The sequence below is a fragment of the Manis javanica genome, chromosome 6, assembly GCF_040802235.1.
Source record: "Manis javanica isolate MJ-LG chromosome 6, MJ_LKY, whole genome shotgun sequence".
Classification (NCBI taxonomy): Eukaryota; Metazoa; Chordata; class Mammalia; order Pholidota; family Manidae; genus Manis; species Manis javanica.
In genome coordinates, this window is record NC_133161.1 from 44,782,999 (window position 1) to 44,810,994 (window position 27,996).

General features: G+C 44.4%; 1 protein-coding gene and 2 long non-coding RNA genes across 5 annotated transcripts in view; 1 reads left to right on the top strand and 2 right to left on the bottom strand.

The window, feature by feature from the left end:
• The window catches only part of MINDY4 (MINDY lysine 48 deubiquitinase 4), a 118,179-nt gene extending 114,293 nt beyond the window's left edge, over window positions 1–3,886 (bottom strand). Inside the window, exons 1-2 of one of the 2 annotated variants that reach the window (XM_036990532.2) lie at window positions 3,719–3,886; window positions 339–458 (exon numbers count right to left, since the gene is read on the bottom strand). In XM_036990532.2, coding sequence (XP_036846427.2) covers window positions 339–458; window positions 3,719–3,781 — 183 coding nt within the window. In that variant the 5' untranslated portion in view covers window positions 3,782–3,886. The remainder of the gene's footprint in view (window positions 1–338; window positions 459–3,718) is intronic. The other variant, XM_036990533.2, reaches the window with a different exon arrangement.
• An 18,183-nt stretch (window positions 3,887–22,069) lies between these two features.
• The window catches only part of LOC118974165 (uncharacterized), a 43,932-nt gene continuing 38,005 nt past the window's right edge, over window positions 22,070–27,996 (bottom strand). For both annotated transcript variants that reach the window (XR_012132226.1, XR_012132225.1), the window contains one exon: window positions 22,070–23,513. This is a non-coding gene — a long non-coding RNA (uncharacterized lncRNA). The remainder of the gene's footprint in view (window positions 23,514–27,996) is intronic.
• LOC140849884 (uncharacterized) lies at window positions 24,151–27,967 on the top strand. Its single transcript, XR_012132224.1, has 2 exons — window positions 24,151–27,017; window positions 27,415–27,967. It is a non-coding gene; the product is annotated as an uncharacterized lncRNA (long non-coding RNA).

Sequence of the window (27,996 nt, forward strand, 5' to 3'; positions counted from 1 at the left end):
TAAGTATAACTGAATACTATATCCTTAAGTAGAGTCTGACTGAAACTAGCCTCATGAGGGAAGAAGGAGCATAGGACATAACTGTTCTGGGCTTGGGTTCAAAATGAGCCATGCAGCCACGTATGCACAATATGCTGGTGGGGGCAGCCCAAGGCCTGACTGGAAACGCAGCTCACACTTGGGATTTGTCAGAACTTGACAGGATCTGTTTCTCCCTGACAGCAGGTATAGCAGGCTTCCTGCCGCCCATCTCTCTGAAGGCCTGGCAGGGCCCACAAGCACTCTTATGTCACCAAACTCTGTTCCAGAACATCACATCACACTTCAAAAGAACGTGCCTTGTTCTCTTTGTAGAGAAATTCAAGATGCAAAACCTTGCGGAGATCATTTCTGCTGTTTATGCTGAGGTCAGAGCGTGGGCGCTCCTGGTCCATGATCACACACGTCTTCTTTAAGCCCTAAGGGAAGAAATCTGAATCATTATTTATCATTTTGAATCACAACCTTCGTTCTTTGACTTAGCATATAAACAAGACTGTTGATGTTCATTATGATCATTCTTATCCTGCCTTCCTCACAAGGATATTGCAAGGAACAAAAACTGACTTAAGAATTTATTTTTATATAACCTTTACACTTGACAGTACCTTCACAATTACTATTCTGAATCTTACAAGGACCCAGTGGGCTGAACTAAGGCTGGAGTTGTCAGCTCATTTTATAGAAAAAAGAAGTAAATTTAGGTAATCGGCTCATCTAAGGCTGGCCCTGGGTTTGGCCCTAGATTTGGGGCACAGAATATGAAGCTTTAAAATTTTTTTAAATGGAGAAACATTAACAGAAAGCCAACATTCATTCCCTTCTTTTCTCAGGTGGGGAGCCAGAGTTGATTCACCCAAGGTGACCAAGTGGTCTCACATAGTGGGGGCTTCTGATCATCCCAGCCTGTACATCAGTGATGCCAGGACTCAGGCCCACCAGAAGCATGTGGTAAACATTTGCTAAGTCCCCCATTGAAGCCATTTAGCATTGCCCAGCCACTATCTCCCAGAAGACTCAGCTAAGACAGGCTCTGGTGATGGCAAGTGCTGTTCCCCCCACAAGCCTTGCTTCTTCATTTGAAAATAACCGCAGCAGCTGCTGCCTGCATACCTCACCAGGCCATGGTGATCACCAAATGGGGCAGGATAAGGAGCTCACGAACAGCTCAGTCTGGTGCCCCGAGAGCCCTTTGCTCTTGATGGACACAGACCCCAGCGCCAGCCAGGCCCCAACTTGTCCCCTAGCCTTCATGTTCAGAATTTTACAGAGGCTCTGGCAGCTGGGAAAATAAGACAAAACCTGCTGCCCACCATGAACTGGGGCAAGAATTTGTGAAACAAGAGGTATGAACACAACCTTGACCCAAAGAAAATTTTAAAAAAGTCATAGGAATGGGGGAACAGAAAGAAATGGGTGTGTATGTTGGGGGAAAGGCAGGGGCATACCAGGTGCTTTGGGGAAACTTCATGATGGCTTCTCCCCAGTCGAGGTAAGATAGAAACCTCTGTAATGAGGGCTTTCTTTGCTGGATAACTTCTTCTGATAGTTAACAGATCAGCACATCTTGGCACATTTAACAAACTCTATGGGATTGTAGTACACACTGGTATTTGGAAACTCTTGGGGCAGTGGCTGAGGATACCCTCGGAAATCCACCAGTCGCCAGTCCCATCCAGACCGCTTAATCTTCATTTACTCAACAAACATTTCTCATGCACCTACTATGTGCCAGACTCTTCTAGATGAAGGAAATACAGAAGAAATAAGAACCTCCCACAGAGCAGACATGCTGTTAGGGAAGCAGACCATAAACAAAGGGATAAACGTACAGTTTCCCCATCTGCGAAATGAATGAAATGAACCACTAGCCCACTGGTTCAGTGGCTGTACATAGTGGGGTAAACATATCAAAGTCATGACCTTCATGGAGCTTACATTCTATGGGAAAAAGCCAACAAGTATAATATGCTAAAGGAAAAAAATATAACAAAGTAGGAGTCAGAGAAGGCCAGGAAAGGGTGTGGGGAAGGGGTGCTACTTTATAGAAGTCAGTCATAAGGGTTTCAAGGTTAGGTGACATTCGAGCAGAGATGTAAAGGAGCTCAGGGAGCGGGCCACATAGACACTTGGGGGAAGCGTGGCCTAGGCAAGGTACAGCAACTGCAAAGGCTCGGTGACAACCACAGGCCAGTGCAGCCAAAGCCACATGACCAGGGAAAAGCAGCAGGAAATTAGGTCAGGGAAGTCACCCACAGCCTGGTAAGGAAAGGCCTTAATGGCTTTTGTGAAATAGGGGCCTACTAGAGAATTTGAAAAGAGGTGCATAGACTGACAGACTATGGTTGGAGGAGACCAATGTCACTGGGTACTATGCAGGTAGAGGAGGTCCAAGGTGTAGCCTGGAGCAGGGTCACAGAGAGCCTTGTAGGCCCTGCTGAGACCTTCCCTTGGATTTTATTCTAACTGTAATAAGAAGCCCAGGTTGGATTTTGAACAGGAGTGACATGATCTGACTTGCTTACTTTGGGCAAGTTTCTTTGCGTCCCAGTCTCATGATAGTCTAACATGAAAGGAAATAATTACACCTGTCTCTCAGGACTGTTGTGAGATTTGAGAAAACAAACGGGCACCCAAAGACACTTTCAAAACAGGTGCACTTCAGAAGGGGGTGCAGTGAAGAGAAGGTGCCATACACAACGCTTGGAAACTGCCCATATATTATTATTAATTCTCATTAATAATAGAATGTAATTTTAAAAACAGGATTTCACTTAAGACCTGCCAAGGGTAGGTCTTTTTATTCCTGTTTTTACAGATAAGCAAATTGAGGCCATGAGCAACTACCCAAGCTCACACTATTAACAGCGGATATGGAACTGCTCCATCTGATTTCAAAGCCTTTCCTCTTAACTCCACTCAAAAAATTATTTTGTTTGTGTGGATGTTTAATCCCAGACTAGTGCCTGTCGTCTCTGCCCAACCAGACACCGTGAGTGACAAGCCCCCGGTCACTGTGTAGAACGAGTTATGGGCGCTCTCCCTACACTGGCACTCTCCGTGAACCCCCTCGGCCTCTCCCGCAGGGTGTCCTCATCTCCACTGAAGGGCAGATGAGAGTCAAGGGCTTGCCCAGCTTTTGAGTACTCCAAAAACTCTCCTGGGACAAGACAATAGGATAAATTTTAAAAACGACTGCAACCACTGAACCCACCACAAACTTCCCACTGCTAAGGACAGGCCTGAAGCGTTTAACCTTTTTTAGCCTTTGGGTTCCCTTTGGGGGTAAGTTCTTCCCTAATGGGGCAGCAGTCTTGGGATGGCTGTGGATTCGGGCAGGCTGCGCTCCCGCCGCCGCGACAGCACCGGGGCGCTTTGCGAAGCCGGGCGGAGGCCTGGCGGGCTGGGCCGCAGCCGCCGAGCAGGGAGACGCCTGGGGACGGCGGCCCGCGGTCCTCCGGCTTCGCGAAGGGTGGGATGGCGAAACGGTTCCTGGGAGATGTAGTTTCCCCACGCCCGGGAACTTGGCGCTCTAGGGGAGCATCTCTGGGGCAGGCCCGGCAGGGGAAGGCTTCCCTCCGCGAAGTCCGCGAAGGCGCAGGGGGTGCCGAGGAGCCCCGGCTGCCCCCACCCCAAACTGGAGCAACCGCCCAAAGCCGTGCAGGGTGGCGCCACGTACCTTTCTGCTGAGGAACTCCCTGACCAGAGAGGCGGCCACCTCCTCCACGAAGAGGCTGTCCATGCTGCCGGCTCTGCCCCCGAGGCCGCGGCCCCCCTCGGCCCCGGCCCCTGGCTCCGCTGGGGCTAGTATGGCGGCGTTGCCCTGGCGACGGTGTCATCGGACCCGGGGAACTCCTCCCCTTCGCTGGGAGCCCGCGCTGGGGAGGCTGGAGGGAAGGGGAGGAGCGTCCTTTACACTCGCTTCTGAGGGCGGGAGGCAGACCCCTCAGGCAGAAGCGCGGCGCCTCGCAGGGGTGTGCCAGGCCACAGGCTCCCCGCTTGGGTCTCGGCTCTGGCCCCCGTCCACCGGGGCGGTGTAGAACAAGTCACTGCTCCGTCTGAGTCTACATTTTCCAAGATGTGAAACGGGAGAATGCCTGCCTCCTTGTTCCTGGAGGAATATGCCCACAATGGCGTGTCCCTTAGAGGGCCACCGACAGCACCACAGCGGGCTCCCGGGCTCACGGAGACAGCGGACCTAGGCTAGCCTGGACTGTGTGGGACGAGGAGGCCCGGGACACTGCTTATTCAGTGCTGAAATTAAAGCCCCTCGTCCCCTTGGTGCCGGCTTTTCCGTAATGAGACTCCCAGTAATTGAGCACCAAGCATTTTATGTACATGGTCACATCTTTAATCCTCCAACTTCCAGGCAAGATGGCTACTATTGGCCCACTCTTTAAAGCAAGACACTGAGATTGGCAAAGGTTAAGACTGTGCTGAAGGCCACACAGCTAGGAACTGGCAAACCCTGGATTCCAGCCAAACCCACGCCTTTGCCCAAATCAGCTCCCCCAAATTCTGTGACTTGGGTACCTCCTTCACAGTCTTGGTGCCGTCTGCACACCACCTAGTGTATCCATTTGCTAAGGCTGCCGTACAAAGTACCACCGACTGGTGGCTTAAATGACAGAAATGTATTTTCTCACAGTTCTGTAGGTTAGAGATCCAAGGTCAAGGCATCAGCTGGGTTGGTATCTTCTGAGGTCTTTCCCCTTGGCTCCCCGGCTGTCTCCTCCCTGAGTGTTCACCTGGTCTTCCCTCTCTGCACTTCTGAGTCCTAATTTCTTAAAAGGACACCAATTGTAATGGATTAGGACTCACACTAATGATCTTTTTTGAACTTAATTACCTCTTCAATGGCCCATTACCAAATACAGTTACCTTCTGAGGTACTGGGAGTTAGGACCTCAACATCTGGATTTGGGGGTGGGACACAATCCAGCACAGAACACCTATGCTGTTTCTTAGGTTTTTGCATGACTTTGTTTAAACCAACATTTATATTTTTTAATTTATGTTGAAAGTGTTTCCAAGTAGCAATATCCACAAAATCAGGGATTGGATGTGCTTGTGGAATCTCTAACACACATTAAAATAAATATATAACCAGAAGGTTATGCGTTCCTCTAAAATCATGTTGCAATCACACTTGGGAAGCAGTCAGACCGCACTACTCAGGCTCCCTAGGAAACTGTTAGAACATGGCAGATGGAGTTATGATCTCTAGGCATTTTCCACTCTAGTGTGCGGTGGTTCCATGAGAGGCCTCTCAGGGTGTTTGGTGCTATATGATGGTCCATGAGTGTAGAGTGGGAAGGACGGGCCACAGGCAACCACAGACTCTCTGTCCAGGGAAACTCATGTGCCATCTATGAAGACATACTGACGGATGTAAAATAAGAACACAAGACAGATTTGTGTCCAGGTAAGAGTCTGTGTATCACAGATAGTAGGTCTTACGTAGGAAGTCAGAGGAAAAAGATTCCCCTCCTGGAGGCAGATCAGGGAGAAATGAGGGCAAAGAGTAAAAATTCATTTGTTCGTTCATTGTTATTCATTGATACATATTTACTGAGCCCTCACCATGTGCTTGGTGTACCAACCAACTGACACTGGGGATTTAGTACTGCAAGGTAAGTGCCCTTTCAGAGGGAGAGGAGTAGGGTGGAGGGGGAATGGGGAGACAGACAAAAAAACTAAGTAAAACCCACAGAAAACACACAGAGCATTGTAGGTAGTTTTTAAATGTCATTTAAAGAGAATAAAGACATAACAGGAATATATAGAGAAGCACTTTTGATTGGGAGCAGAGATCACAGGTTTTTAAAAGGTGATTATGACCAGATTAAAGATGGTGGCATGAGAGGTGAGATAGAGGCTTCCTCCTAAAACTGCATATAGTAAGAAAATATAATTAATACAACTAATTCTGAGAGAGCAACAGGAAAGAGGACTGGGCCAGACTGCATACACCTGGAGAAAAGAGCAGACCTCATGGAACAGGGTAACGTACCAAAGCTGTTGCTGGGTGGGACCCAAGCCCTTCCCCCACCCCAGCTCACCTGCTGGAGGAATAGAAACTGAGCAGGGAGGGAGTGGAAGCCTGGGACTGATGAATACCTAACTCCAGAGATCTGCTCTGGGAGCTCAAACCTGCATTTCATGGTGCTTTTGTGATGCTCTCGTGATTACAGGGTTGGAAAGCTAAGACAGGCAAAATTTCTGGAGAGACTGAGATTTCAGCCACTTGTAGAAAGCAGGGATCCATATCCGGCTGCTCTGGGACAAAAGCTTATACCTGTGCTCTTGGCCCACTTGTTCAGGCAGTGGAGACAGGCATAGCAGCCAACACACAGGAAACAGCTCTTTCCTCACCCTAGGCACCAATCCCACTCCACTGCCACCCCTGACATTACTTCAGGGGCTGAGCAGCCCCAGAGTAGAGTTTCTGGACACTAGAGGGTGCCATACACAAATATGAAATGCCAAAGGAACCTGGTACAGAGTAAAATTAATATAAACCCTGAGAAAGATGACATGGACCTCATGATTTTCCTGAGAGGGAGTTCAAAATAAAAGTCATTAACTTGCTAATGGAGGTATGGAAAGATATTCAAGAACTCAGGAATGAATTCCAGTTGGAGATCATCATTGAAGAACACAACAGAGGGTATTAAAAGCAGGTTGGATATGGCGGAGGGGACGATAAATGAAATAGAAACCAGAGAAGAGGAATAAAAAGAAGCTGAGGCACAGAGAGAAAAAAGGATCTCTAAGAATGAAAGAATATTGAGAGAACTGTGTGACCAATCCAAGGGGAACAATATTCGCATTAAAGGGATACGAGAAGAAGAGAGAGAGATAGGGATAGAAAGTGTCTTTGAGGAGGTAATTGCTGAAAACTTCCCCAGTCTGTGGAAGAAGATAGTCTCTCAGGCCATGGAGATCCACAGATGTCACCACACAAGAGACCCAAGGAAGACAACACCAAGGCATATAGTAATTAAAATAGCAAAGATCAAAGATAAGGACAGACTGTTAAAAGCAACCAGAGAGAGAAATAAGATCACATACAAAGGAAAGCCCATCAGGCTATCATCAGACTTCTCAGCAGAAACCTTACAGGCCAGAAGGGAGGGGCATGATATATTTAATGCAATAAAGCAGAAGGGCCTTGAATCAAGAATACTTTATCTGGCAATATGATCATTTAAACATGAAGGAGGGGTTAAATAATTTCCAGATAAGCAAAAGCTGAGAGAATTTACTTCCCACAAACCATCTCTACAGTGTATTGGAGGGACTGCTATAGATGGAAGGGTTCCTAAGGTTTAATAGCTGTCACCAAAGGTAATAAAATCACAGTAAAGAAAGTAAGACAGTTAGTTACTAAGCAAATGCAAAATTAAATAAACTACTCCCAAAGTCAGTCAAGGGATAGACAAAGAGTACAGAATATGATACCTAATATATAAAGTTTGGAAGAGGAAGAAAAAGGAAGAGAAAAAAAAGAACCTTTAGACTGTGTTTGTAATAGCATACTGAGCTAAGACTCTTAGATAGTAAGGAAGTTCACCTTGAACCTTTGGTAACCACGAATCTAAAGTCTGCAATGGCAATAAGTAAATACCTATCAATAACCACCCTAAATGTAAATGGACTGAAGGCACCAATCAAAAGACGTAGAGTCACTGAATGGATAAAAAAAAGACGACATGTCTATATGCTGCCTACAAGAGACTCACTTTAAACCCAAAGACATACACAGACTAGAAGTGAAGGGATGAAAAAAGATATTTCATATAACTAATAGAGAGAAAAAAGCAGGAGTTGCAGTACTTGTATAAGACAAAATAGACTTCAAAACAAAGAAGGACATTACATAATGATAAAGGGAGGATCAATCCAACAAGAACATATACCATTATAAATATCTATGCTCCCAACACAGGAGCACCTACATATGTAAAACAAATGCTAACTGAATTAAAAGGGGAAATAGAATGCAATGCATTCATTCTAGGAGACTTCAACACTCCACCCACTCTGAAGGACAGATCAACCAGACAGAAAATAAGTAAGGACACAGAGGCACTGAACAACACATTAGAGCAGATGGACCTTAACAGACATTTACAGAACTCTACACCCAAACGCAGCAGAATACACATTCTTCTCAAGTGCACATGGAACATTTTCAAGAATAGATCATATACTAGACCACAAAAAGAGCCTCAGTAAATTCTAAAAGATTGAAATTGTACCAACCAGTTTCTCAGACCACAAAGGTAGGAAACTAGAAATAAATTACACAAAGAAAATGAAAAATCCCACAAACACATGGAGGCTTCATAACATGCTCCTAAATAACCAATGGATCAATGACCAAATAAAAACAGAGATCAAGTAATATATGGAGACAAATGACAACAATAATTCAACACTGCAAAATCTGTGGGATGCAGCCAAGATTTTCATCTTATTGCAATACAGGCCTACCTCAGGAAAGAAGAACAATCCCATATAAGCAGTCTAAACTCACAATTAATGAAAATAGAAAAAGAAGAACAAATGAGACCCAAAGACAGTAGATGGAGGGACATAAGAATGATTAGAGCAGAAATAAATAAAATTGAGAAGAATAAAACAGTAGAAAGAATCAATGAAAGCAAGAGCTGGTTCTTTGAGAAAATAAACAAAAAAGATAAACCCTTAGCCAGACTTATCAAGAAAAAAAGAGAGTCTACACACATTAACAGAATCAGAAATGAAAAAGGAAAAATCACTATGGACACCACAGAAATACAAAGAATTATTAGAGAATACTATGAAAAATTATACACTAACAAACTGGATAACCTAGAAGAAATGGACAACTTTCTAGAAAAAAACAACCTTCCAAGACTGACCAAGGAAGAAACAGAAAATCTGAACAGACCAATTACCAGCAACAAAATTGAACTGGTAGTCAAAAAACTACCTAAGAGCAAAATCCCTGGACCACATGGCTTCACCACTGAATTTTATCAAACATTTAGTGAAGACCTAATGCCCATCCTCAAAGTTTTCCAAAGAGTAGAAGAAGATGAAATACTTCCAAACTCATTCTATGAGGCCAGCATCACTCTAATACCAAAACCAGGCAAAGACACCACAAAAAAAGAAAATTACAGACCAATATCCCTGAAGAACATAGATGCAAAAATACTCAACAAAATAGTAGCAAACTGAATTCAAAAATACATCAAAAAGATCATCCATCATGATCAAGTAGGATTTATTCCAGGGATGCAAGGATGGTACAACATTCAAAAATCCATCAACATCATCCACCACATCAACAAAAAGAAGGACAAAAATGACATGATCATCTCCATAGATACTGAAAAAGCATTTGACAAAATTCAACATCCATTCATGATAAAAACTCCCAAGAAAATGGGTAAGGAGGGCAAGTACCTCAACATAATAAAGGCCATATATGAAAAACCCACAGCCAACATCATACTTAATAGTGAGAAGCTGAAAGCTTTTGCTTTAAGATCAGGAACAAGACAAGGATGCCCACTTTCCCCATTTCCATTCAACATAGTACTGGAGGTCCTAGCCACAGCAATCAGACAACATAAAGAAATAAAAGGCACCCAGGCTGGCAAGGAAGAAGTTAAACTGTCCCTGTTTGCAGATGACATGATATTGTACATAAAAAGCCCTAAAGAATCCACTCCAAAACTACTAGATCCAATATCTGAATTCAGCAAAGTTGTAGGATACAAAATTCACACACGAAATCTGTTGCATTCCTATACACTAACAATGAACTAGCAGAGAGAGAAATCAGGAAAACAATTCCATTCACAGTTGCATCAAAAAGAATAAAATACATAGGAATAAACCTAACCAAGAGGTGAAAGACCTATACCCTGAAAACTACAAAACACTCTTAAGAGAAATTAAAGAAGATACCAATAAATGGAAACTAATCCAGTGCTCATGGATAGGAAGAATTAATATTGTCAAAATGGCCATCCTGCCTAAAGCAATCTATAGATTGAATGCAATTCCTATCAAAATACCAACAGCATTCTTCAACAAACTAGAGCAAATCATTCTAAAATTCATATGGAACCACAAAAGACCTCAAATAGCCAAAGCAATTCTGAGAAGGAAGAATAAAGCTGGGGGCATTATGCTCCCCAACTTCAAGCTGTACTACAAAGCCACAGTAATCAAAACAATCTGGCACAAGAACAGATCCATAGACCAACAGGACAGACTAGAGAGCCCTGATATAGACCCAAGCATATATGGTCAATTAATATACAATAAAGGAGCCACAGATATATAATGGGGAAATGACAGCCTCTTCAACAGCTGGTGTTGGCAAAACTGGACAGCTACATGCATGAGAATGAAACTGGATTATTGTTTAACCCCATACATAAAAGTAAACTCAAAATGGATTAAAGACTTGAATGTAAGTCATGAAACCATAAAACTCTTAGAAGACAACATAGGCAAACATCTCCTGAATATAAGCATGAGCAACTTCTTCCTGAATGCATCTCTTTTAGCAAGTGAAACAAAAGCAAAAATGACTCATGGGACTACATCAAACTAAAAAGTTTCTGTATGGCAAAGGACACCATCAACAGAACAAAAAAGGCATCCTACACTATGGGAGAATATATTTGTAAATGACATATCCAACAAGGAGCTAACATCCAAAATATATAAAGAACTTACACACCTCAACACCCAAAAAGCAAATAACCCGATTAACAAATGGACAGAGGATATGAAGAGACAGTTCTCCAAAGAAGAAATTCAGATGGTCAACAGACACATGAAAAGATGCTCCACATAACTAATCATCAGGGAAATGCAAATTAAAGCCACAATGAGATATCACCTCACACCACTTAAGATGGCCAGCACCGAAAAGACTAAGAACAACAAATTCTAGTTAGAATGCAGAGAAAGGGGAACCCTCCTACACTGCTGGTGGGAATGTAAACTAGTTAAAGAATACAACTTCTCAGACTCAAAAAGACATATGCACCCCTATGTTTATCGCAGCACTTTTTTACAATAGCCAAGATATGGAAGCAACCTAAGTGTCCATCAGTAGATGAATGGATAAAGAAGATGTGGTACATATACACAATGGAATACTATCTGGCCATAGGAAAGAAACAAATCCTACCATTTGCAACAACATGGATGGAGCTGGAGGACATTATGGTCAGTGAAAAAAGCCAGGCAGAGAAAGACAAGTGCCAAATGATTTCTCTTATTTGTGGAGTATAACAATTAAGCAAAACTGAAGGAACAAAATAGGAGCAGAGTCAGAGACTTCAAGAATGAACTAGTGGTTACCAAAGGAGAGGGGTGTGGGAGGGCAGGTGGGGAGGGAGGGAGAAAGGGATTGAGGGGTATTATGTTTAATACACATGGTATGAGGAGTTACAGGGAAGACAGTGTAGCACAGAGAAGGCACATAGTGAATCTGTGGCATCTTACTACACTGATGGACAGTGACTGCATTGGGGTATGGGTGGGGACTTGATAATATGGGTAAATGTTGTAACCACATTGTTTTTTCATGTGAAACCTTCATAAGAGTGTATATCAATCATACCTTAATAAAAATAAATAAATAAATTTTTTTAAAGGTGATCAGGTAAGATCACTGTCTTGCTGTGTTCAGGCAGCAATAACAGAATACCATAGACTAGGTGGCTTGGAAATAACAGAAATTTATTTCTTACAATTCTGGAGTTGGAAGTGCAAGATCAAGGCACCAACACATTGTCTGCTGCAAGCCCGCTTCCTGGTTCCTAAATAGCCATCTTCACACTGCATCCGACATGGCAGAAAGGGTGAGAGGGTTTCACAGGTCTCTTTCAGAAGGGCACTAGCCCATTCATGAGGGCTCTGCCTTCATGACCTAAACACCTCCAAAGGCCTCATATCCTAACACCATCATACTGGGGGTAGGATTTCAACCTATGAATTCACGGAGAAAGGGGAGACACAAACATTCAAACCCTAACAATCACTTAGATAGTAATATTTCAGCAAAAACCTGAAGGAAAAGAGGATAAGACCCATGCAGTTATTCAGAGGAGGAGTGCTCCAGGCAGAGGGAACAAATGCAAAGGTCCTGAGACAGCATCAAGCCTGAGCGCTCGTGAAACAGAGTCCAAAGGGGCAAGGAGGGACTGAGGCGACAGGGCCCAGATGTGAAGGCCTGTGGCCATTGGGAGGACTCTGGTTTTTACCCTAAGCTGGGTTTTGAGTAGAGGAGAGACAGACTGACCTTGATTTTGATAGGATACATCTGGCTTTGTGTTGAGAATAAACTATAGAGGGACAAGTATGGAAACAGAGGGACTGGTTAGGAGACAATAACAATCAGTAATCTGAGTGAAGTTTAGGTCAGACACAGTAAGTGTGTGTGGGCATTACACTTTCCTGATGCTGAACCTTTTAACATTAGAACAGAACCACAAGCAAGAGAAGCACAGGAATGTGTTCTTTTTCTAGATGCAAAACTGGCTCCTGGGGTTACAGTAACCTGAAGATAACCTAAGATATCAAGTAAATGAGAACAATCTGATCAGTATGGGAAGGGCAAAGGGTGTCCTGCCAGCAATCTGGGGGAGGGGCTGGATTGCATCATATGTCCCATTCTGTGCACAGATCCCTGCCAGTTACCCTGATTCCTCTGCGCTGGGCACCTGTGAGTGGGAGCATCCCACAGAGCTCTGTAAGGGAGCCCAGCTCTCCCACCATTATGGGAATGATGGTGAGGGGTTCTAAAAAATGACTTCTTAAAATAAATGACATGCGGCAACAGTACCATCAAAAGAGGACCCATAAATATTTACAGTCATTTAAAAAGAAAATAATGCTTTTCCAAGTTCCATAAAATGGGAATAAACTGAGTGAGTAAACAAGAGCTATGCCTGCCTAATACCCAGCAAATGCAATGTATCAATGCCACACATTGGCCTAAAGCCATGCTGGCCAAGATGGGCATTGGCCTCATGAGTGGTGAGCTGTCATTTCAGTCGCCTATTCAGAAAGTCAATGGACTGACTTGGCAGTGGAACAAAAACGAGAACGTTAACTCCCCAAAGATCACATGCCGCATATCTATGTGTACTTAAAACAACTTATACCAAAAAAATCCTAATTTGTTGGAAAATATAGCTTCAGTTAAGCTTTATAAAAATAAAAGCAAGGTAGTGAAGGCCACATGATTCAGGACAGTGGCTGCTGCAAGGGGGAGCCAGGGACACAGGGTGGGGGAACCTCATGGGTAATACAACTGTTAGTATTCTGGATGTCATTGGGGCATTTGTTTCATAAGCATTTATTACAGTATTTCTATGGATTCATTCGTTATTAAAAGATGGCTTTGCAGTGACCAATGATAAGAGGATGTCATGAACCAAGGCATGTTATTAATTCTATGGCCCTGAGGTTCAGCAGGAAGAGGGGGAAGAAAGGGGAACAGAGGGAGATTCAATAGACTGTACATTGGAGGGTCAATTTAGACAGCCTTGCCTCATAACACAGAAAGGGTTCTGCAGACACGTGTGTGTATGCATGCATACATGTGTGTACATGAATATCTGTGTGTAAAATCATAAACGTCACTGCATAGCAGTGGCTCTGTGCATCTATGAGTCTGTGAGCTCCTGTGTCTGTGTGAGTCTAACCACAGGAGTTTATGGGGTCCATTTATTCTGCCTGGTGCCCTGTTGGGTGCTGGCAGCAGGGTGCAACCAACGTGGCATGAGCCTTGGAATAGGGAGGTGGGCCTGCTGCACCGTTCTGTGAGAGTTAAAGGTCATGTGGTGCCTCCTCTGGGATGCTTTAGGGAGGGGACTGACTGAATGGATCTCCCTCCAACCTAGGGTTCCCTGATGGCAGAACAGGGCTGGGCATATGCTTGGGTCAGCAGGTTGCAGAGAACAGAAGCATATATGCTTGTCTCTAGAACCCTAAAGACATGCTGTCCAGGGTAAGGGAGGTGAGAGCATGGATTTGACCAGGTGCAACATATCTGGACCAGCTGGGTTGGAAGGGCACCACAAAAGTCACTCTAATGATGTGACCGTCAGTCTTTCCCAGATGTCTGAGTACCACTCCCAGAAGTCAGGTCAAATCACTGTCCTTGGCAACAGGAGGAACAGTTCACCCACACACTCTCACACAGCCCTTCCTCACTGGCCATGTCCCAGTCTCTAATCCACATGCCTACCACCATGAGCCAGGAGGTAGAAGGACCTGGGCCCCAGCCAGGCTCCAGAGGGATGAAGGGGAAAGCTGCAGCCCTGGCAAGGCTCCCAGCCCTTCCTTCAGCTCAGAGCACCCCAGAACTCCTCACTCTCAGGAGCGATGGGGGTCCATCCAACTGGGCAGGTCATCCAAGCAGGCCTGTGCGGCAGAGCCCCCAGGCAGAGGGTGAGGAGGGAAGCAGAAGCATCCAGTGAGATTTTTTGAGAATGTGTGTACTTTAACCAAGAAGTATGTATAATTCTCTTTCACCTCTGTGATGGTTAATTTTATAGGTCAACTTGGTTAGGCCAAAATATCCAGATGTTTAGTCAAACATCATTTTAGATGTCACTGTGAAGGTAGTTTTCAGATGAGATTACCATTTACAGTTGGCTTTAAGTAAAGCATATTACCCTCTGTAATGGGGTGGTCCTCATCTAATCAGTTGAAGGTCTTAAGAGGAAAAAGATGGAGGCCTCCCAGGGAAGATGGCCTGTCTCCAGACTACTTTTGGACTCAAGCTGCAGTATCAACTCTTCCCCGAATTTCCAGCTTGCCCTACAGATTTGTCTTTGGAAACAGGCTTTGGAACATTGCTGTTCTTTTGCTTCAAAAGGTATGTCCTACAACGGTGGTTCTTTTTATTTTCATCTCAAATCATAGTACTCCAAACCCTTACTGCACATACAAGATGCCCATGGCCACATGTGCATGGAGCTCAGAGTCCATATCCCAGAGTCCTTTATCCCCAGATACGTCCAGGCCTATCCTGTTTCTGTGCCTGTGAGGGTAAAGTCTCAATATCATTTTCTATAAGGAGGGGCAGTAGCCTACGGAAACTCCCCCATGGCCTCTGTGCTGACTTTAAACTAATTTACGCTGAGATGACTAGAATGGCCTACCTTTGTTTGTTTCTCCCATCCTAGATAAGCAAATTGAAATGTCTTTGGTAAACAACCATTTCTCTTGATCTTGGACTTTTTCAGAGCTCTAGGAAGAAAAGAGATTTGGGGATTTTGAGGATTTACATGGGGTAGTAAAGTGTGTGGTACTTCTCAGTTTTCAGATGGAGCTTGAGGAATACCACTTATGAGAAGGCATTAGAACAAGACAGGTCTGTGTTTACAGGGCAAAAGGATCTCTTCCTCGTCCCTACTCCACCCACCATCTCCAGCAACACCCCCAAAGGATGTGGGGTCTTACAGTCTCATGGTGGGAGGAGACTGAGAAGTTAATATGCTTTTGGAGCTTCTAAAGTCTTGGGGAAGCTTGGTTCCAAGTCCAGCTTGGCCTAGGATGTTCCTTGATTCCTATAGCATGACGGGGATGAAAGGGTGGGGAAGAGGGCACTTCACAGACAGGAAAATCTCTGGAGATTCTACAACCAAGAGCCTGTGTCTTCTGTTTTCTTACCTGTATCACTGCAGGGGCCACAGGGGCCGTGATTGTGAAGTGGATATGGGTCTGTATGCATAGCCTCAACACACAATGTTTTCCCTCTGCCAGAAATGGCTAGCCCTTATTCTCTCCACTAGACATTACTAAAACTACTCACTCTTAAAACTCACTCAAAGGTCACCTCCATGAAGCCTTCCTGGAATTCCCCCAGATCCTATTCACCATTCTCTTGGCACTCTATGAGATGACAGAGTGAGCTACAGGTGAAGTACATAGGCTCTTGCTCTCTATTGCCTGGATTCAGGAGCCTGGTTCAGCTACTTTGCAGGTGTGTGATTTCAGCAAATCTTTGACATTTGTGCCTCAGTTTCCCCACCTTTAAAATGAATATTAAAAATAATACTGTTATGCAGGAAAATAAATATGAGCAGGGTGGAGAGAGAATTAAGGCCCATATAGCTCACTACAATGGACTCAGAGTTAACCAGTTAAAACCAGAAACCCAGAAAAGACTCAGAGTTAATGAATTAATCAGTTAAAGCTCAAAAGGCCAGGAGCAACTTGGCCTGAATGTTTGAATATTCCCCAGATAAAGAAAAGTATCTCAGCACAGCCCATGTCTTTATTGTATTAATCATGCAGGCCCAGCTTATTTTTTTAACTTTACCTGTATGCTGTTTTTCCTCCTTCAGACCTAATCAAGTAATTTGCAACATGGGCAACTAATTTAGCAAGCAGGCCCAGCCTTAAACAACATAGTAAAAGGCAGGAAGGATTCCATTGTCTTGCCAATGAGTTTCAGCTCTGGGTAATATGGATCCAATGTGACCAAAGAAATGACAGTAGAACATTCTTGGGGTGAAAGGGTTATACCCAACTTTATTTCCACAGTGGCAGGTCATTCACTAAAATCTTGTCCACTCAGCACAAGTCTGCATGCAGTAAGCCAGTCTCTGCCTCTGGGCCTCTCTGCCCACACAGCCCTCCTTTGGGCCTCTATCCTCAGCGCTGCCACCACTCCAGCCTCTGCTCTGCTCTCCTGCAGCCTTGCAGCCATACCGCCATGTCACCCAGAGCACTGGGAGGGCTCTCTATATAGAGTCAATAACAATGCATTGCCCACATGTGTGTAGTGAGCTAGCCAAACAGGGCCAGGTGAGAGTCCTGGCCACAGGAACCTTCATTTTATCCACATTCTATCTTTAAGATAAGATTGCATTTTAAAACCCAGGAAGTTAAGAAGTAAGATTCTTAACTTACTCTTTAGCAAACAGACAATAACTCAGCCCACCTTGGGGACTGGGCAGGTGGTCTTGTTTGACATGCTCCCAGACCAAGAAGCTGGTATCTCAGGGAGAAATCAGAGCAGTAAATTTCTTGTGTTAAGTCAATTTTAAATATTCAGGGACCATTTAACAAGTCTGCACCCCCAGCCCTTTGTCACGTTCCTGAAAAATCCTTACAAGGGGAAACCCCAAACCTTTCAGTGTCCTCTCTCTGAGGTCACCCACACTTTCTAAGTGTGTAACTTTAAACTTTCTCTCCAACCTTTCAGGGCGCCTCTCCTCCCTGAGGTTACCTGCACTTTTTCTCTCTTTAAGTGAATAACTTTAAATAAAACTTTTACTCTACCTCACTACTGTGTCTCTGCCCTTCAATTCTTTGCTGTGGCAGGGACAAGAACCAAGGAAAATACATAATGCCCCCCTAACGATACCTTCCACATGTGTCTGTTGTGAGAATTAAATGAGTTTTACATGGTTTTTAAAAAGTGGCTGGCCTCAACAGGCACATGAAAAGATGCTCCATATTGTTGATCAGCAGGGAAATGCAAATCAAAACCACAATGATGTACCACCTTGCACCAGTTAGAATGGCAACTATCCAAAAGACAAAAAGTAAAAAGTGTTGGTGAGGATGAGGAGAAAAGGGAACCCTCCTACATTGCTGGTGGGAATGTCAGTTGGAGCAGCCACTGTAGAAAGCAGTGTAGAGGTTCCTCTAAAAACTAAAAAAGAAATACCATATGACCCAGTAATTCCACTTCTAGGAATTTACCTGAAGAAAACAAAATCCCTGATTCAAAAAGACATATTCACCCCTATGTTTATCACTGTATTATTTACAATAGCCAAGCTATGGAAGCAACCTAAGTGTCCATCAACAGAAGACTGGATAAAGAAGTGGTACATACACTCATGGAATGTTATTCAACCATAAAAAAAGAAAGAAATCCTGACATATGTGACAACATGGATGGATCTAGAACACATTATGCTAAGTGAAATAAGCCAGGTGGAGAAAGACAAATGCCATATGATTTCATTTATTTGTGGAATATAAAAACAAAACAGAACAAAATGAACGAAATAGCAGTAGACTCAGAGTCACTAAGAAGTGACTGGTAGTTGCCATAGGGGAGGGGTTGGAGTGGATGGCTAGAAAGGGTGAGGGGAAATAAAAGGACACAAAAATTCTTAATCATAATATAAGTTGGTCATGGGGATGGTAGCACAGCATGGAGAATATAGCCCGTTGTTCTATAGCATCTTCCTATGTTGACAGATAGTAACCACACTAGAAGGGGTGAGGATTTAATAATATGGGTAACTGTTGAACCACTGTTGTATACTTAAAACCAATGTAAGATTGTATTTCAACAATACTCCAAAAATTTTTTTAAAGTGGCTGGCCTCATAGTAGCACTATTCACAATAGCCAAAAAGTGGAAATAATCTAAGTGTCCATCTATTGATGGATGCATGGATAAACAAAATGTGGTATTACACATACAGTGGAATATTATTCAGTCTTAAAAGGGGAGGAAATTCTGCAATATGCTACCACATAGATTAACCTTGAGGACATGCTAACAGGAATAAGCCAGTCACAAAGACAAATACTACATGGTTCCATTCACGTGTGGTACCCAGAGTGAGTCAAATTTATAGCAATGAAAAGGAGAAGAGTGGTTGCCAGGGGTGGGGGACAAGGGGAGCGTGGTGTTGTTTGTTAATGGGTATAGAGTTTCAATTTGGAAAATTGAAAAGTGTTTTGTGGATGGATGGTGGTAATGGTTACACAGCAATGTGAATATACTTACTGCCACTGAATCATACATTTACAATGGTTACAAAAGGAATCTTGGCCCACAAGTTCATTGCCCCTGTTCCCAAAGAGAAGATTTCAAAGTCCAGCCACAGTGGGACTTTCTTCTTTAAAGACCCCTTCCCCCCAGAGCACATCACAGGTTCTGCCCACTGGAGAGGGTGAGACAAAATGTCTTACTAAGGCATGTAAATACTATAAGTTATCCTCAGGCGGACAAACTACTTAGATCACTAATCTGACATGGCCCAGTCTAATGAGCTAGGCAGCTTTCACGAGCCCTGGTGCTTTTACCAAACAACCCTGCCCTCCCTTCCAAGGCAGCCATCAGGTCTGCATGCTAAGCTGCCCAGTGAGCAAGGACTGAGGCCCCTAGTTTAATGCTCTGTTTCTTTTGCCTTTGTTTAGGCCAGATCGCACCCTGGGAGGTGCTGACCTTGTATGTAAGGAGGGACCCATTTGTAGCTTCCTTTCTTAGCAACCTCCTTTCCTGGGCATTGTCTGTCCTCCTCTTGCAAAAGCCATCCGTTTTTTAACTGCTTCAGCAGAAACTTCCTATGTGCTCAAAACATTCTGCTTGCAAAGTCCATTTTCTCTACTTGACCTCATTCTAGCCCCTCATGGATTTTCAGGGTCTCCATGTCTGCTGGGTACCCCACCTCCCTCTGTCTGCTGATCATGCCACTACAAGTATTTCTAAAACCTGCCCATATGTGCTGCCTCTCCAGAGAAGTCCACAGAGGGCTCTACTTTAGATAGACACACATTTGGGGAAGAGGGGCCTCCACGCACGCCCTTCCAAGTGTGTGGGGCCACCTAGTGGAGCACTCAGACCCAGCTCCGGAGACACTGGCTGGAGTGTTCAGAGAAGCTGCTCGGGGGCTGGACCCCTGAGGTTCCAGGCTGGCTGGAGCATGCCCTGATGTCCAGCCCTGCCTGGATGGCCTCCTCTGTGGGGGCAGGAAGGAACAGGAAGCCAGGGCTGAAAAGAAGTTGAGATGGGAAGACAGCCCAGGGGTGAGTTGAGGGTTGTCTGGAAGCTGAACTGAAGTGTGACTTCCAGCTTCTTCCCGGAGCTCAAGCTTGGGGCCATCTCTCTTCAGCCTGAGGGGGTCACACCTAGCCAGGCTATTCTCTGATTTCTGCCTCCCCAGCCAGTCTGCAACTCCACGCTCAGCAGCCTCTTAACCCCTTACTGCCCTCCTGACTGGGAGTCTATCCCCCGTCTTCCTCAGTCAAGTCCCATTGAGAGGGCTCCGCCAGGACAGCTAGGAAGGATATTGCTAAATCACTGTGCCACCGTGGGGATGGTCACTATCACTGGGAGGCAGGTAGATGCTATGAGCCATTTTACAGGTGGTTCAGTGGAGACCCTTGAAGATAAGGCCCTGCTAGCAGATTTGTGACAGAACTGAAACCCGACCTGGTATTCCTGACTCCCTGTGTAGGGTTTTTTCCGACCGTCCTTACAACCACACCCTGACTCCACCACAATCCTATTGTTTGCCCTTGGCCTTCTCGGGGTATCTGAGGCCTGGCTGTGCACAAACAGAACTGGGCTAATGAACTTGAGAGCTTTCTCTGTGCCACCCCAAAAATCTAGGGGCTAACTCTGCCCCTTGCATTTCCTGGTCACTCCAGAGCTATAGGGAGATAGACCTAACCTCCCACATGACATCTGCCCAAAGAGAGGGGCAGTGCCCCACCAGGTCCCCACCTCAACCCCCACCCCATGCAACCCTTAGAAGACCAGGCTTCTACCACACCTGGCAGCCCCCTCACCTTCCCCGTCCCCCACCCAGGGTCCCTGGAAGGAGGCTTAACATGCTGCAGAGGGAAAGGGCCCCCCTCAGCTCCCTAGGTGGAAGGTCTTGTGGAGACACTCCAGGTCGAACTTGAGCACCTTGGCCTTGTGTGAGGGGCTGTTGTGGAAGCTGTAGCAGGGGCCAGGTTAAGTCTCTGGGCAGGAAGTACCCCTGGTACACCTCACATTCTGTTCAGCTGCTCTCCATGCTGTCTCTGAGCATCTGCCCGTCCTGCCTGCCTGGGTCTTAGGAGGCCTCAAGATGCTCCCGACTCTGCCCCCAGAATTCTGTCCTTGTCCTCTGGCTCCTCCCATGCCATTTCTCCTTGATCTGACCCTTCTGGGAGATACAGAAGGGGATCCAGGGACACTTACCGTCCAGCACACTGGCGTGCATTAACTGAAGCTCTTCTAAACCCAGAGCCATGACAGCTGACGCTATAGTCACTCTGGCCCTGCTTCATCTGGGGACAGGCCCATGTCCATCAGGGATAGTCAGTGGTGCCCAATTCTAAGTCTTCTTTTCAAATATGCCAGCCATGAGTGACTATGTATCCTTGGGCAGGTGCCGGACCTCAGTTTCCTCATCTGCATGCCCACTTCACAGGCTGTAAGAATCAAAGTTACTCCACTAGGTTACAGATGTCCTGAGCCTAGTAGCACAGGTGAGGTCCCCATTGGGCCCCTGGTGGTCAGAGGAGCCTAGTGGCTCTCCCCAGACAAGGGAACTAGATGCCTCACATCCCACCCATCTGGAAGACAGTGTTCAGATCAGAACAGGATAGCTAACTCTGCATCACTGTGCAGGCTACTGTGAGATCAGAAAACAGCCACCATCCTCCATGACTGGAACAAGGGAGCCCCGTTGTAAAGCATAAACTGCTGACTCACCCTGTGACCCCAGGCAAGTCAATGCCCAGGCCTCAGAGTTCTTCCCTTGAAATAGCAATGGGCTATAAAACCTCCTGCAGCCAGAGAAAAGGTTGGCTTCCTTTTCTGGCACCAGGAAACAGCTTTAACTTGGTAACACACCAGACAGAAATGAAATCTGCTGAACTGTAGGCCCAGGCCTCCCGCCCTCAAAGTGAGAAGGACAAGAATGTCTTGGTCTGGCTTCAAGTAAACAAGTAATTCTGGCCCCATGGCCCTGACAGAATGAGGCTCCACAGAATCAGGCACACCCGGTGGCCATTCGGGGCCTGGTTTCCAAGGGGTAGGTATCTGGGAAGTGTCCAGGAGGCCTGGGACTCTGGTGCCAATCTGCAAAAGGCACTGTGAGCAGGCGGGAAGCTAGAGCTCTCATGGTATATAATTTGAGGAACATTTAATAAAGGGACAGAATTAACAAAGATGTTAATGGAAGGACAGGTATAGGGAACCACAAAATACTTGCAGTAGGGTTCTCCAGAGAAACCAAACAGTGTGTGTATAATGAGTTTTATTTTAATGAATTGGCTCACGCAATTACAGAGGCAGGCAAATCCAGGTCTACATGGTAGACCATCAGGCTAGAGACCGAGGAGGAGCCAGTACCGCCATTCAGATCTGAAGGCTGTCAGCCTGGAGGACCAGAAAGTCGGTTCAAGGGCCAGTTCAAGTCCAGTATCCATCTGCGGGCACAGTTCATCTTGCTCGTGGGTGGGGAAAGTCCTTTTCTCTGTTCAGGACTTCAACTGACTGGATGAGGTCCTACCCACATTATGCAAGGCAATCTGTTTTACTGAAAGTCCACCAATTTAAAGGTTAATCTCATCCAAAAACATCCTCATAGAAACATCTAGGATAAGGTTTGACCACATATCTGAGCACCATGGCCCAGTTACATTGATGCACAAAATTAACCAGGATAGTATTCCAGGGCTAGTAGCAGGGAAGAGCCATTATCTTCTTAGACCTGAGACAAAGAGCTATGCAGGGGGCCTTCTGTGGCCAAAGAAGCCAAAGAATTAATACCCAGACCTCACCCTCCTACCTGCCTCCAGTATCCGCCAAACCCAGAGGGCTGGTGAGCCACTAATATCATCCATTAAGTCAGCCTCCTGGGGCTCCCAAGTGGATGGAGAAGAATAGAGAAAGGGTATTGAGGGACACATGGAAGATGCCCAAGACAGCAGCCCATTAACACTTACAGAATTGAGCTGTGAACATCATCTACGTACGGTCCCAGGGATATCGAGGGCCCCTGCAGTGGGATGTGGGCATCCAAGAGTCTGCCCCAGAAAGATGACAGGAAATCACTCTTTCCAAAACCATTTCTCCTGTTGCCACTGGCCATCCTTGGATGGACAGAGGACCCCCGCAAATCAGGGTGTCCAGTGCCTCCTGTTGCCCAGAGGGATGAATCCAAACCCCCTGGCATTCCAGATCTTCTACTCTCTGGCCTCAGTGACATCTCCACACATTCCAGCCTCTCCCTGCCAACATGTCTCCTGACTCTGGCCTGGCCAGGGGTCTTCACAGAGCTAGTGGAATCTGCTAAAGTCAAGGCTTTTATGGATAAATGCTAAGGAAGCATTTTCCAACCTCAGCACCATTGACATTTCAGTGCAAAAAATTCTTTAGTGGGGCAAGGGGGCTGAACTGTGCATTCCAGGGCACCTAGCAGCATCCCTGGCCTCTACCCACTGGATGTCAGTGGCACCCAATTCCCATGTGACAACCCAAACATATCCAGACACAGTCAGATATTCCCAGGGAAGCAAAGTGCCCCCAGCTGAGAACCACTGTCCTGAAGTTGGCCTCCATCAGGTCAACAGCACTCTGTGCAGAGCAGCTTCAGTCCTTATATTGTGACTTCAGAATAGCTCCAGGAGATTTCTAGGCCAGGAGACTTCTGCCTTAACTCCAAGCAAATGAGCAAATGTCAAGGTACCTGTCCAGAAAACAAAAGACAGAAACAGGATTAATCCCCTTCTCAGGATTAGGAATGCCATCTCAGTGTTCCACGCTCTCTGATACCCGAGTGATCTTTATTTCTCCCACTGGCCATACGGAGCGAAGAAACAAATCCAGAAGAAGAACTTGAACGTATAAGCAAGACTTTTATCTGGTGAGTTGTGAGCAGCCATGCAGAGCCTCATCTCACACCACACACCAAATCACATGTTTTATATATGGCAACCGTGTTCAAATGGTTTGACTGAACAGAGGCCTCTCAGGATTTTCAGGGCCCCAGCCTGTTTACTTTGCCTAAATAAATAAAAGGATTAACTAAAGCAAACAGGGAGAGCAAACAGGATTGGAAACGCGGGGAAGGCTCAACCAAATCCAAGACAAACTGTTTCCCAAGCATGCTCACGAACCTTGGTTAGGAAAGCTGAGCCATCTCCAAATCCTGTTGCCTCACCCGTAGGTTCTTTCCACTCTGGTTCTCATTCTCCCACCAAACCCCACAGGGGAGCACCCTTGACCTGTTGTAGACACTTTGTCTCTTTGTCTCTATCGTTCTTCTTGCTCACTTGTCCTGCTCTGTGTTTTCTGTATCCCTGTCCCTCTGTTTCATTTCCCGATCCCGTAAAGGGGTCGAGACTGCGGTCGGTAGACGTACTAGGAGCACCGCAGGCTGCAACCCTGGGGGACGCCTCGGGGAGGTTGGGAGGCCAGGGACGCCTGGTAGCCTCCCGTCTGTTTTTCTGGCAAGGTGAATCTGATGAGATAGGGTTGATTTTCAGGCGTCAGGAATATCAACCCTCTGATTCCTTTCGGTTTCTGTTTGAAAATCTGAGAAAAAACAAAAAGCGGCCGCTGTGTGTCTAATCTGTGTGTGTCTCTGTTTTTTGTGTCTTTCATGTGCCTAATAATTGTTATACTGACAATGGGACAGACTCAGACAACCCCCTAAGTGTGTAAATGAATATATCTTTCTACCTCCGGATGGTATTAATGAAATTGATTTAAAGACAAGCACTTGTGAAAATTGAGTGTTCTAAAACTTCCAGAAAACCTGATAAAAAAGTGTTAAGCATTAATGCTAATTTGAGTTTGCCTGAGGCGGGCATGTCCTGGTAGTTGTCGGCTGCCTGAGTTTACCTAGAGTCATTTGAGTCATGTTATCTGCTAAATCTTTTAAGAATAGAATGCTTAGAAGCTTGGCTTTGTCTAGTGTTCAGTGGGGGTCTTGTGAGTAGGCTAGCATAGTTGTTGCAGGTAAGTGAACTGGATAAGTGTGGCAAGTGAACACCTTTTTAATTGTGTGTTGCAGTGTGTATGCCTACCTGCAGCCTGAGAATCTTTGTAGTAACTTAAAGCCTTAGAGTTTTGTTAAGTTGAGAAGATGTGCTCTGTGTTTGCTGGGAGATTGTGCTGTGAAGCTCATGGTTGCAGAAATTGTAGAATGTGTTCGTAAGTTTGTCAGTCTAGGAAATGTTGGTTTGACAGTTTGCAGTGTCCTGCTTCTCAGTGTTCACTGGAGCTTGAAGTTTCTAATAGTTTTGAGTTCTGGTTAGAACTGCTTAAAGTGATAGAGAGGGCATTTCTCTATGTTGAAAGATCACAGCAGTTTCTCATGCTTAAAGTCTCAGTGAGTTGCCATGAAATCGTAATGTTAAAGGGACTAAAAGCTAAAGTTTGTTAACAACTGTATAACCTTTATTTGCCTTTGAAATATTTTGTTATTAAAAATGATTGCATGGCCTGAAAAATTGAATTCCTAAGTAGAATAGTAACAAAGCTTTTTTCAGCTGATTAAATGCACTTAGTTAACAAACCAAAATTTATTAAACTGTAGAATCTGGACAAGATTATGTTTCTCCCAGAAAAACAGGTTTCACTGTAAAGGTTTAGATAGACGAACGTGTGACCACTTTTGAGAAAAGTTGTAATAGATTTTTTGAGAACCACCAGGTCTTCTTGTTTAATTTATATGCTGTATGTTTTAAAAAAAAACATGGGGGACTCTCCATATTTTTTAATGCAAATAATCTTAGAGCTTTTAATAGAATTTGCATAGCAGCTTATATCTACTATTAAAGAGTAAAACATTCTTGAAGCTTTCAGGGAAGACCTGTAAACTTAAGCACTTTCTCTGCTTTTCTGTATCTGGTCTTAGACACTTATGCTGAGTTATGTTCTTATTATTTTCACTGTTTGTAAGCTATTGATTGTAAGCCAAAGGTCATCATTTCTCAGTCCCTAAATGAAGAAGTAAAATGCCTGACCTCTTTCATCTCAAATCATATTTCTGGTCATATCTGAATATCTGTGTGAAAGAAAGAGACATTTAAATTTGAGATTCTGCTTAAACTTTTAAGTTGAATTTGACTATAGCCATATTCATTCTTTGTATGTATCTCTAACAGGTCTTTTGTATGCCTGGTGATATTATACTCTGCCTTGAGTTTAGACAGTTCTTTCAGCTAAATATGAATTCTTATTGTAGCTTTTTTCCCCTCCTGAAGATGAAAGCAGAAGAATCTACCATCTGCTACCATTCTCTCAAGAATGCTTAGTAACCTAAAATTAGTTTGACTTTCTGTATGTTGTCTTTAAAAATTGACAGCAGCAATCTCCCCTGCTGCCCCACTTTTTAAGATATCTTGTTTACTGTGCTGAGTATATAGACAATAAATGTGTAATGATAGTTCTAAAAAAATTAAATGCAAAAAGGTGCTTTTACCTCTAGTTAACTCTGATATTTTCCAGAGGGCCCCTGGAACATGTCAGAAGAATTTTTTCTCACTAGAGAAAGTATTTGACTAATTTGGCTTATTTATCTGATATATATATATTTATTTACCAGGAAAGCACTGTCAAAGAGAATGATGCTAAACTTTGTTACTAAATGTTTTGTATTACAGAAATATCAGAATTTCCTTATGTCAACTGTTTTACAGTAAGCTCTCATCAGATCTTTAACCATTGTCATTTGTAAGTCTTTTGTCATTTATAGTATTATCCCTAAACTGGTAAAGAACTAGATTTCAGCAGAACAGGTATTAGTTACATAAGATTACATAAACTAAAGAAAATGATTTTGTGTCTTTTTGTTTCAAATGTTGCTGGTAAAATGTTTTAACCTTGTTCTCTTAAACTGACAACAGTTTAGTAAATGACTATCTTTATGAGCAGAATTGAAACATCCTTCTCTCTACTTGATCCCTCCAGAGTTTAAAAACTTTCAGTGACTGCTTTTATATTCCATGGCAGTATGTTTATTTGCACGAGTTCAATAAGAATCTGCTTTCCTTGTGAGAAGACTACTTAAGAACACTGGTTATACTACCAGGGCTTTGACTGGAATGTCGTACCTGAGAGACATGTGCATAGACTCAGATGTGAACAACTTTAAAGAACTAAGATTGACTTTATAAAGCCAACAAAGCCCCTTGGAAGAACTGGCCTAGTACCTTGCTTACAGAGTTCCCAGCAGCCTTACCAGGTGAGTAAAGAAGGTCACTTCCTGGCAGGTGCAGAGACCTCGAGAAGAGAAGAATTCATCCAAATCTACAGGTACTGCAGGTAAAGCCTGATGGCAAGTCTGGCTTGGCTGTCTGGCCTCAAGAGGCCTTTAAAAGTTCAATCTGAAATTCCTTACAAAAAGTTCCAGCAAAGCATATTTAAAAGAGCCTGTGTAATCAATTGCTCTTCTTGCTGCACCTGTGCAAATAATCAAGCCAGCTGTTAATTATTTTCTTAACCTAGTTACTTCTAGTAAAAATGAGAGTGATTTTAGAGAGAAGTATCGTTTCAATAATGTAGCCTCCTTCCAGAATAAAAAATCCAACTCCAGATGTTGCTACATAACCTAATAACACAATTTGTTTTATCTTGCCTAGAAGCCACAAAACTGCAAATAGTAATAAAAATGAAACCCAGAATAGAAGCGCCAGCCTTCTGAAGCCCTCTCAACTGACCAGTGATGGAGACCTAGCTGCACCCTTTACTGCGCCCCCTTCTCAGCACGAAGCAGCCAGAGCGGTCATCGCCCCTTTTCCCTAGCAGCAGCTAGAGTCTTTATCTGTAGAAGAAAGAATGAGATCATACCCATAGCCTTCCCTGGTAAAAACAGGTATTTAATCCCTCCTCCCAAGAGATGGTGGGCTTGTAACACTGGAGTGATCCCATGTGTCTCTACTTCTGCCTTCAACTCCTCCCGTGATTTCTGTATCATGGTCCAGTTAGTACCCAGACTAATGTATCATGATGACTTATCATTCGTGGCAGAATTAGAACCTAAACTAAGGTATAAAAGAGAGCCAGTCTCACTCACTCTAGCTGTATTACTAAGAGTAGGAGTCGCAGCCGGAGTAGGACCAGGGGCAGCTGCAATTATACAAGGAAACCAACATTACGAAGGACTAAGAATAGCTATCGATGAAAATTTGAGAACTATAGAACAGTCTATTTCTAAACTTGAA